Raw genomic sequence first — 12,200 nt, forward strand, 5'->3', positions numbered from 1 at the left:
ATTTGTGAGTTAACCCAAGTTTAAAGGGAGCATGGGTCAATTGTAAAAACAGTGTAGGAACTGGAGCTTCAGTGAATCAAATGGGAGCATAGGAACTAGGCTCCTGGTAAATTGAATATATGGGAAATGATGCACCGGGGAGTTAGAAGGGAGTATGGCAAATGTTAGCTGGGGCTCCAGATGCTGAATCATCGAGAATTCAAAAACAGGTGGGTATCAGATTATTAGAGTTTTACTGTGCTCCACTTGCACTTAATATCAGTAATACCAAGGAATTGATCATGGATTTCAGGAAGGGGAAGTTGAGGGAACATACACTAGTCCTCTGGGTGAGCAGTTTCAAGTTCCTGGGTGTCAAAATCTCTGAGGCTCTATTCTGGTCCCAACATATTGATGCAATTACAAATATAACATGACAGCAGCTATACTTTGTTAGGAGTATGAGGAGATTTGGTATGTTACCAAAGACACTCACAAATTTCTACAGACATACCATGGATAGTATTCCAGCTGGCTGCATCATTGTGGGGGGGGGGCGGGGGGGGAACATAGATCAAAATAAGCCGCAGAAAATTGTAAACTCTGCCAGCTCCATCATGGGCACTACCCTCCACAGCATCCAGGACACTTTCAAAAGGTGATGCCTCAAAATGGCGGCATTCATCATTAAGGACCCCCATCACCCAGGACATGCCCTCTTCTCATTACTACCATCAAGGAGGAGATACAGGAGCCTGAAGATATGCACTTATCATTTTAGGAACAGCTTCTTCCCCTCTGCCATCAGATTCCTGAATGGACAATGAACCCAAGAACACTACCTTGGTATTTTTTAAAATCTCTTTTTGGGCTACATACTGTATTTAATTTACCTTTTTAAAATACGTATCTACTTCTTATTATGTTATAATCTCTATTATTATGTATTGCAATGTACTGCTGCCTCAAAACAAATTTCAGCACATATGCCAGTGATATTAAACCCGATTCTGAGTCTTTCCTGCCATTGCTCCTTGACACAGAGCTTCTCAGCGTGATTCCCTCTTGCTCAAATGCTTGGGAGCACACTGAGCCCAGGCCTCTGCACTGTACCTAGGCTGAGTATATCGCAGATACTTCCTTTTCAAGATTTTCTCTGTACAAACAGTCACCACACTGTACCTGGATATAGCCGGTATTGTCAATCAGTATATTTTCAGGTTTCAGGTCTCTGTACAGAAGATCTAGTGAGTGAAGGTATTCGAAGGCGAGTACAATCTGTGCTGCATAAAATCGTGAGTGAGGTTCACTGGAAATAAGAAAAGGGTAATTAGATTCAGTCTAAACAGCAGTGAGGTAAGAAACATTTTGTTCAATATGGCGAGTTCCAGAGACACAAAAATCTCAGTGCAGACTGGTGCCCAGCTTAGCCAACTGAAGGAAACTTTTGGAAGAAAAGAATGTAAAACTGAAGGGCAAGAAGAAAAGAAAAATGGCTGCATTAAGGATTATCGTTTGCCCAGTAGAATTTGTTCAGAGATAGCTATATAACAGAGTGTACGGATAATGACCCTGGACATTTAAACAAGGCCGTATTATTCTCATTTATTGAGCATGCTATCTGTCAAAGCAGCCTTTGTTAGTAACCCCTGATCGACAGCGTTGTTTAGTTTTTGCAGCTGCAGATAAATGCATTGCCTCCATTTCAAATTACATGTAAAACTCAGACCTATTTTCATCACATCTATTTCCTCTCTTTTACTCATTATCATCCAGCTTGCTGCACATCTTGGGCTTTAATGGAGTAACACATTTAGAGCATTTTACGATTAGGTACTTTTTGGAGAGGAATAAACATCAGTGTGGTACAGAGTCATTCAAAGATATACAGGGAATGGGGGTTGGAAAAACAGAATGAAAGAGAGAGAGTGAGGGGGAGAGGGAGAGGGGGAGAGAGGGAGGGAGGGAGGGGGAGAGGGAGAGGGGTAGGGGGAAGGGGAAGGGAGGGGGAGAGATTGATTGATGGGAGGGGGCCAGTGGGGAGCAAGGAGACTGGGAGAGAGGGCAAGGGTTGGAAAGCACAGAGGGAGGGTTGGGATACAGCGATGTGAGATAGGGCCAATGGGGAGGAGAGGCCACAAGAACAAGGGGGCCTGGGGAGAGGAAGGGAGGGAGGGGGTGTGAGTGATCTGAGAGATCGGGTGTGAGTGACCTGAGGGAGAGGGTGGGAGAAGGAGTGTGGGGGAGCGAGCAGGAGGGTGGGCGGGCGAGCCAGAGTGGAGGGCGGGGTGAGCCAAAGGAAGGGCCGGGGGAATGAAAGGAAAGGAGGGCAGAAGAGTGAGAGGATGGGCGGGGGTGCGAGGGAAAGAGAGGGTAACAGAGCAAAGGAGAAAATGAGAAATAGGGCAGGGGAGCGAGAGGGAAGATGTTGAAGGGTAGCAGAGGAAGGGGAGGGTGGGGTAGTGAGAGGGAAAGAGGAGGGCAGGGAAGTATGGAGAGAAAGTAGGGAAGAGTGGAGAGAGGACAGGAAAGAGTGGAGAGAAGGCAGGAAAAAGTGAAGAGAGGGCGGGGAAGAGTGGAGAGAGGGCGGGGAAGTGTGAAGAGAGGGCGGGGTAAGGGTTGGATGGAGGGTGGGGAGTGAGAGGAAAGGAGGGTGGAATAGTGAGTGGGAGGGCAGGGTAAAGGGAGTGGGGGGGTGGGGAGCAAGGGGGAAGGTGGGGGGGGGCAAGAGAGTGAGGGTGAGGGCGGGGTGCACGGGGTCCGGGAGGGCGGGGGATTGAGGAGTCGGGGGGGGGGGGGGGGCAGTGAGGCGAGGGATCAGGGGGCGAAGGGGAAGGGAGGGTGGGAGAGCGGGGGAGTGAGGGCTGCAAAGCCTGGGGTAGGGAGGGCTGCGAAGCCTGGGGGAGGGAGGGTTGCAAAGCGAGGGAGAGAAGAGCTGCAAAACGAGGGGAGGGAGGGCTGCGGAGCAAGAGGGAAGGAGAGCAGCAGAGCCAGAGGAAAGGCAGGGGAGCAAGTGGGTGGGCGGGGGAGTGAGGGAGAGGTAGGGCTGGAGTGAGGGCGTGGTGGCATGAAAAGAGTGCAAGGAGAGTGGAGGGAGGGTGAGTGGGAGGGCGGGGGAGCAAAAGGGGGGCGGCAGAGCAAGGGGGCAAGGCAGAGGAGCGATGGGTAGGGAGGGCTTTGAAGCGATGGGGAGGAAGGACACCAGAGCAAGGAGGAAGGAGGGTGGGAGAGCAAGAGGGAAGGGCATGAGAGTGAGGAGGGGGGAGGGTGGTTGGCAAACAGGAGGGAGGGTGGGGGAGTGAGAGGGAGGGAGAGCGAAGGAGCAAGGGAGAGGGCTGAGGAGTGAGAGGGAAGGAGGGCGGGACAGGAAGAACGAGTAAGGGTGGGAGAAAGAGAGGGATGGTGGAGGAGAGCGGAGAGGGGGTGGGGTTAATGGAGAGTGGGTGGGAGAGAGAGTGTAGAGAGGGAGGGATATAGTGTAGAGAGAACCAGACAGACAAACAAAGGGAGGGAGAGTGATCAAACGTGAGACCAGGAGACCACGACATAGGAATTGGACCATATGGCCCCTCGAGTTGGCTCCAACTTTCCATCATGGCTGATCCATTTCCCGCTGAACTCCATTCTCTTATCTTCTCCCCATAACCTTTCTTCCCTTGACAAATTAAGAACCTGTCAAACTCCAACTTAAATACACCCAGTGACCTGGCCTCCACATCTGTCTGTGGCAATGAATTCCAGTAACCAAAGGAATTCCTCACCTCCATTTTAAAACAATGTCCCTCTACTCTGAGGCTGTACCCTCTGATCCTAGACTTACACACTATAGGAAACATCCATTCTATCTGGGCCTTTCAATATTCGATAGGTTTCAATGAATCCCCCATCATTCTTCTAAATTCCAGCGAGTAAAAGGCCCAAAGCCATTAATCGCTTCTCATACGATAAGCCTTTCATTCCTGGAATCATTCTTCTGAACCTCCTCTGAACCCTCCCAATGTCAGCATAGCCCTTCTTAAATAAGGAGCCCAAAAACTGCTCAAAATTCTTCAAGTGAGAACTCTCCAGTGCTTTATAAAGCCTCAGCATTACATCATTGCATTTATAGTCAGTATTATTGCACATTATTTATATATTGAATATACTACATTAAGAAATATAATACTTTACATTATTTGACTTGAAATGTATACTAACATTGCATTTGCTTTCCTCACCACCAATTCAACCTGTAAATTAACCTTTAGGGAATCCTGCATGAAGTCGTTCAAATCCCTTTGCGCCTCATATTTTTGAATTTTCTCCCCATTTAGAAAAGAATCCATGCTTTTATTCCTTCTGTGAAAGTGCATGACAATACGCTTCCTGACACTGTATTCCATTTGCCATATCTTTGCCCATTCTCCTAAACTGCCCAAGTCCTTCTGAAGTCTCCCTGCTTCCTCAACACTAACTGTGACTTCACCTATCTTTGTATTGTCCACAAACATGACCGCAAAGCTATCAATTCCACCATCCAAATCATTGACCTACAGCATATAAAGAAGCATCTTAAATTGCATAATGAATTCAATCATATTATGATCATTGCCTCCCAAGGGTTCCATTACCTTAAGCTCCCTAATCAAATCCAGTACATTACACAACACACAAACCAGGATAGCTGATCCCCTAGTGGGCTTTACCACAAGCTGCTCTAAAAAGCCACCTTGTTGGCATTCTATAAATTCTCTCTCTTGGAATCCAGCACCAGCCTAACTTTCCCAAATCTACCTGCATATTGAAATCCCAGCCACCTTCCCAGGACTAACATAAGAGTCCTTATGGTTTCATTTTTAACAACAGGGCTACACCACCCTCCTCTGCCTACCTGCTTCTCCTTTTGATATAATGTGTATCCTTGGATGTTAAGCACCCAACTATAATCTTCTTTCAGTCATGACTCAGTAATGCCCACATCGTATCTGCAAATCTCTAACTGTGCTACAAGATCCTCTACTTTATTCTGAATGTGTGCATTCAAATATAAAAACTTCAATCCTGTATCCAACACCCTTTTCGATTTTGTCTCCCTTCTACACCTCAACTCATCCCACTGACTGCAATTTTGCCCTATCATCTGCTTGTCCTTCCTTTACTGCTTCTGTTTGTAAACCAACTACCCCATCTTCAGTACTATCATTCCATTTCCCATCTGCCCTGCCAAATTAGTTTAAGCCCTCCCCAACAGCTCTAGCAAACCTGCCACAAGGATATAGGTCACCCTCAGGGTCAGGTGTAACCAGTTCCTTTTATACCTTCATACCTTCCTCAGGAGAGATCCCAATGATCCAGAAAGCTAAAAACGCGCTCACTGCATCAGTTTCTCAGCCATGCATTCGTCTACCAACTCATCCTATTCTTACTCTCACTGGTGTGGGGCACAGGCAGCAATCCAGAGACTGCTACCATGTAGGTTCTGCTTTTCAACTTACTACCAAGCTCCTTAAATGCTTTCTTCAGGACCTCCTGAATGTCAGGAGGATGTTATGAGAATGCAGGGTGACTTGGACAGGTTGGGTGAGTGGGCAAATGTATGGCAGATGCAGCTTAATGTGGATAAATGTGAGGTTATCCACTTTGGTGACAAAAACAGGAAGGCAGGTTACTATCTAAATGGAGTCAAGTTAGGAAAAGGGGAAGTACAATGAGATCTAGGTGTTCTTGTACAGTCAATGAAAGCAAGCATGCAGGTACAGCAGGCAGTGAAGAAAGTTAATGGCATGCTGGCTTTTATAACAAGAGGAATTGAGTATAGGAGTAAAGAGGTCCTTCTGCAGCTGTACAGGGCCCTGGTGAGACCCCAGCTGGAGTATTGTGTGCAGTTTTGGTCTCCAAATTTGAGGAAGGACATTCTTGCTATTGAGGGAGTGCAGCGTAGGTTCACAAGGTTAATTCCTGGAATGGCGGGACTGTCATATGTTGAAAGATTGGAGCGACTGGGCTTGTATACACTGGAATTTAGAAGGATGAGAGGGGATCTGATTGAAACATATAAGATTATTAAGGGATTGGACACACTGGAGGCAGGAAGCATGTTCCCGCTGATGGGTGAGTCCAGAACTAGAGGCCACAGTTTAAGAATAAGGGGTAGGCCATTTAGAACAGAGATGCGGAAAAACTTTTTCACCCAGAGAGTGGTGGATATGTGGAATGCTCTGCCCCAGAAGGCAGTGGAGGCCAAGTCTCTGGATGCATTCAAGAGAGAGTTAGATAGAGCTCTTATAGATGGTGGGGTCAAGGGATATGGGGAGAGGGCAGGAATGGGGTACTGATTGTGTATGATCAGCCATGATCACAGTGAATGGCGGTGCTGGCTAGAAGGGCCGAATGGCCTACTCCTGCACCTACTGTCTATTGTCTATTGTCCTCGTTTTTCCTATTTCTGTTGTTGGTACCAATAGGTACCAAGACTTCTGGCTGCTCACCCTCCGCCTTTAGAAGGTAAAGAAAGATTTATAAAAAGAGTGACATGGAGAAAAAGAATGGGACCTCATGAAGGAGGATTTGAGATATATAAAATTATGAGGGATGTACATAAGGTAGATATAACCATATAACAATAACAGAATGGAAACGGGCCATCTTGGCCCTTCTAGTCCGTGCCGAACGCTTACTCTCACCTAGTTCCACCGACCTGCACTCAGCCCATAACCCTCCATTCCTTTCCTGTCCATATACCTATCCAGTTTTAAAAAGAAATAATAGGAAAATTTCTCTATAGTCGAAGCATCAAAAACTAAGGGCCAAAGTTTTAAGAGAATGGGTAAAAGGTTTAGAGTGGACATGAGGAGGAATTTTCTCATCACGAAGGTGGTTGGAATCTGGAAAACTCCCTGAATGGGTGGTGGAGCAGAAACTCTCACAACATTTCATAAGTATCTAGACAAGCACTTGGATTCTCAAAGTGTACAAGGCTACAGACCAAGTGCTGGCAAATTGGATGAGCATACCTGGACACTAGTATACAATGGTTAGTATGATATGATGGGTCAAAGGGCAGGTTTCTGTCCAGTATGACTTGATAATGAACATAACAACTCTCATGGAGACAAGAGTCCTAATGCAGAGTCTTTGCTCAAACACTTGACCTTTCCTCTGACATCACAGATGTTACCTGACTCATCTAGTAGTTTGACTCATCATATCATACAGACCATTAAGTGCCCAGGTATACTCACCCTATTTTTCATCTCATCTTTCTCTGACTTCTGCTCTTTGGAACACATGCTTTAACTTCCAAAGCCTAAAATGGCAAACTGATATAACAAAACTAATTCAGTGTCTGGTCAACCAAGAAATACAGCTGCTGCTTGTTACAGTTTCCTGATTAGTCTTCAGTCAGTTTGTTAACTGGATATGTTTTAATGCTGAGGTGTTGTGCAATATTAAACAAATTAGAATCCTTCATGATGAATTTATCACATAATTTCTTACAAGTTCATGACACTAACCTGAACCTCCCGCTTCTCCTTAAATGTGAAAACATCTCACCGCCCTGAATATATTCCATCACCATATACAAATTAGTGTTATCCTGAAAAGGAAAAGTATACAGATTAAAAACAAGTCCTACAAAACACAAATTGTGGATGATTTCACCCTCTTCTAGTGTGTCGGTGAGCAGTAGAATCAATGGGAACGTAGAGAGAATAAAATAAGTGCTAATGAGTGATTGTTAGCTAGCATAGATTTACAGAGCTGCAGTGCGGTTTCATTCTATGCCATTCATGTTGCCTTTTCCTTGCTAACAGCATGAGAATAGGGTAGGAATGACATGTCAGAAGATCTACAACTACACACACTTGGATTATAAGAAATATTACAAACAAATAAATTTCTGGTCATAGAAGTGAGAATTGTTGATAGAAGTGGACAAATGCGGAATTAACTCATGGTCTTCCAGAGCTGAGTTTGCACACTGTTGTAGGGGAACAAATAGTGAGGACTAATTGCCTGTAAATAAGAACGTGGATTGTGCTAATGTACTAACAGGGAAGTGAAGACAAAAGTACAGCTATGGAATGCATGTCTCTGGAATTTAACTAATTATGTTATAGCATATACCCATTACTGTAAATTGGATAAATATTATACGGAGATTTGTAGCAAATATGGATATATGATATATATGTACAGTATCTGAAATACATCTTACAGAAATGGTTGTTTGATGATGAACTTCAATAAAAAATAAATTACAAAAAAAAATCGGACTTCCTGCTAGGGCTGTCAATAATCATTTTATTCTGAACCTATTCTGCTACTTAATTCAAGTAGCCACAATTCTATTATTAAGATGTTGTTTTACTGATAATCTTGTCAACTAAGAAAAAAACAGTACCAAATTTCTGCTCAGGCAGATCAGCTTTGACTGGTCTCCTGGTGCGTATCAGTCTTTAATATTTCACCCGTTATTTCAAACACTAACTCTGTTATCTTTCAGCTTGCTCCAACATGCACACTTGGGATTAAAGGGTGGTGTAAACTGATAAATACGTAGATTTATTATTTTTATATAGAACAGTATCATCACAGTACAGGCTCTTCAGTCCAATATATTGTGCTGACCTTTTAACTTACTCCAAGATCAGTCTAACACTTCCCTCCCACATAGGCCTCCAGTTTTCTTTCATCCATGTGCCTAACTAAGAACGTCTTAAATGTCCGAAGTGTATCTGCTTCTACCACCACTCTATCAGCACATTCTATGCACCCAACACTCGGTGTGGAGGGAAAATACTACTTCTTTCATCACCCTTATACTTTCCTCCAATCAGCTTAAAATTATGCCCTCTTGTATTGCCATTTTCACATGGGAAAAAGACACTGCCTGTTCACACCATCTATTCCACTTATTATCTTTGTAACACCCTGGTTAAGATTTTTTACTGGCATGCTGTATGTATTTCATTTTACAGTTCTGTAAGAGCAGTCTGTTCTGTTTTCAGCATGTTTGGGTTTGAGCTGAGATAAGGGGCTTTGTTGTTCAATTTAGGAATGTGGTGTTGGCCAATCAGGATGGTGGAATTGGGAGAAGGTTCTAGAGAATGCTGGGCGGGAAGGTTTTTTGTGAGGGACAGTGGTGTAGGTGGAGGTCTTTATGGTGGTAGCTGGGAGAAGACAGGATGGAAGATGGCTGAGGATGTGGCACAAGGTGCTTTGTGCAGATGAATGGCTTCAAGGAGGAAGGACCAATACTCCGTGGGAGAGCCTGTCTGTTCGTGATGGATTTCGAGTAGACATTCAGAAGGTGGTGTGTGCTTCACGCAGACTGAGGGTCTAGTGCGAGTTACAGACAACCTCAAGATGAGCTCCAACTTAAGTGCACATTTGATTGTTTAATTATAATGAGCCCTTTTTGTGTGTTTTTTTTCTTTTCTTTATTAACTCTTTGGTTAGCATTCATAAATATACTTACTTTATAATTGTGTGCAGTGTATGATCTGCTGTGTTGGCGCATGGCCAAGTGGTTAAGGCATTGGTCTAGTGATCTGAAGGTCGCTAGTTTGAGCCTCAGCTAAGGCAGCGTGTTGTGTCCTTGAGCAAGGCACTTCACCACACATTGTTCTGCGACGACACCGGTGCCAAGCTGTATCAGCCCTTGCCCTTCCCTTGGACAACATCGAAGGCGTAGAGAGGGGAGACTTGCAGCATGGGCAACTGCCAGTCTCCCATACAACCCTGCCCAGGCCTGTGCCCTGGAAACTTTCCAAGGCACAAATCCATGGTCTCTTGAGACTAACGGATGCCTATTTATGATCTGTTTTTTTTCCCCCAACAGCCAATTGCAGGGGGCAGTAAACAGTAAATCACACTGCATTCATACAAAGCGGGCTGTGGGTGGGTGAGACATCCCAATCTCATGGGTTTGGTGGGACCAAAGTCGCACACACCCTAGAAATACGGAACCTGTAAAATGTGGTTTCCTTACCGCAGAGCCCAGTGGCAGTTAGCGAGGGGCTAACAAGCTGACAAGCTGCAGTTCCTGAGATGCCCAGTAAAAAGGGGTCTCATCTTTAACACCTCCATCAACTCACAGTGCCATTGTAGCGCAGCAGTTAGCGCGATAGATAGATAGATACTTTATTCATCCCCATGGGGAAATTCAACTTTTTTTCCAATGTCCCATACACTTGTTGTAGCAAAACTAATTACATACAATACTTAACTCAGTAAAAAATATGATGCTATTACAACTTAGGGCATTGGATCTCGGAGTACAATTCCAGGGCCGTCTGTGAGGAGTTTGGGCGTTCTCCCTGTGACTGCATGGGTTTCCTTCAGGGGCTCTGATTTCCTCCCACAGTTCAGACTTATCAGTTAGTAAGTTAATTGGTCATTGTAAGTACTCTTGCGATTAGGCTAGAGTTAAATAGGTGGGTTGCTGGGCAGCACAGCTTGTTGGACTCTTTGAGCCTGTTACAAACTGTATCTCTAAGTAATAAATAAATAAGAATAAATAAGCTCTCATCCTCCTTCACTCCAAAGAGAAGCAAACTAGCTTGCTCAACCTTTCCTCATAGGCAGAATCCTGATAAATTTCAGTATACTCTCTCTAAAGCTTCCACATCCTTATAATGAAGCAAACAGAATTGAAGCCAATACTCCAAGTCACAAACAGGAGAAAATCTGCAGATGCTGGAAATCAAAGTAATACACACAAAATGCTGCAGGAACTCAGCAGGCCGGTCAGTGTCTATGGAAAAGAGTAAAATGGCAAACTTTTACTCTTTTCTGTAAATGCTGCCTGGCCTGCTGAGTTCCTCCAGCATTTTGTGAGTACAGTCAGCCCTCTTTATCCACGGGTTCCGCATGCACGGATTCAACCAACTGCGGATTGAGAAAACCCGGAAGTTCTCTCTCCAGCATTTGTTGTTTGAGCATGTACGGACTTTTTTTTCTTGTCATTATTCCCTAAACAATACAGTGTAACAACTATTTACATAGCATTTACACTGTATTAGGTATTATAAGTAATCTAGAGATGATTTAAAGTATACGGGAGGACGTACATAGGTTACCGCGGATCGGGATTGGAAAAAAAATGAAGTTCTCTCTTCAGCACTCATTTGAGCATGTACAGACTGTTTTTTCTTGTTATTATTCCCTAAACAATACAGTATAAGTATTACAATACTCCAAACTATACAGATTATTTGATCAAATCATCGCACAAGGCAGTGTAAGAGAAAATCAATATCAGAAGACAGAATATACACACTGGGTACTTTTAGTACCTCCTGTACATAATAAAGTGGCCCCCTGAGTGTGAGTTTGTGCCTTCTGCTGTTGTAACCCATCCACTGCATCGTATCATATAAGAAGTCTGTTTAATAGTCTTATACAGTGGGGCTGAAGCTGTGGTACATTGCGTTCAGGCTTTTGCACCCTCTGCCCAATGGGAGGGGTCTTTGATTATATTGACTATTTTACTGAGGCAGCAAGGTGTAAAGACATGGTCCACAGAGAGTAAGCTGGTTTTCCATGATGTGCTGAGCTGTGCCCACAACTCTCTGCAGTTTCTTGTAATCTCAAGCAATACAGTTGTCATACCAACCTGTGATGTATCCGTCTAGGATGCTTTCTATGGTGCATAAATTGGTGAGAGTCAACAGGGACTTAGGTTTTTGAGAAAGTAGAGGTTCTGATGAACTTTCTTGGCCATGGTGTTTATGTGGTTGGACCAGGTCAGCTATTGGTGATATTTATTCCTGGGAACATGAACCCTAAGCCATCTCCAAGTCAGCACCACTGATGTAAACAGTAGTCTGTGCATTGTCCCAATGCTTAAAATCAATGACCAGTTCTGTCATGTTGCTGACACTGAGACTGTTATCATGACAGCCTACCATTAGGTTTCCTTTCACTTTCCTGTAATCTGACTCCAATTATTCAAGATATGTTTGGCTGCAGTGGTGTCACCTGTAAACTTGTGGATGGAGTGATAACAGAACCCGGCCATGCAGTCTTGAGTGTATGGGGTGGAAAGTAGGGAGCTGAGAATGCAGCCTACTGGGGCACCAGTGTCAAGAATGATTGTGGTGGAGGTGTTGCTGTCTATCTTTACTGATTGTGGTCTGTTGGTCAGGATGTGTCGAGGATTCAGAGAAGTATTGAGTCCCAGGTTTGGGAGAGGAGTTTATTTGAAATAATGGTATTGAAGCCAGGGATAGAGTCAA

The 12,200-nt window shown here is 44.4% G+C and overlaps 1 protein-coding gene across 3 annotated transcripts in view; it reads right to left on the bottom strand.

Annotated features, from left to right (window-relative positions):
* The window catches only part of LOC140740207 (cAMP-dependent protein kinase catalytic subunit alpha-like), a 204,292-nt gene that overhangs the window by 19,421 nt on the left and 172,671 nt on the right, over positions 1–12,200 (bottom strand). For all 3 annotated transcript variants that reach the window (XM_073069249.1, XM_073069248.1, XM_073069250.1), the window contains exons 5-6: positions 7,473–7,555; positions 1,162–1,288 (exon numbers count right to left, since the gene is read on the bottom strand). In XM_073069249.1, the coding sequence (XP_072925350.1) occupies positions 1,162–1,288; positions 7,473–7,555 (210 nt within the window). The remainder of the gene's footprint in view (positions 1–1,161; positions 1,289–7,472; positions 7,556–12,200) is intronic.

The sequence above is a fragment of the Hemitrygon akajei genome, chromosome 16, assembly GCF_048418815.1.
Source record: "Hemitrygon akajei chromosome 16, sHemAka1.3, whole genome shotgun sequence".
Taxonomy (NCBI): domain Eukaryota; kingdom Metazoa; phylum Chordata; class Chondrichthyes; order Myliobatiformes; family Dasyatidae; genus Hemitrygon; species Hemitrygon akajei.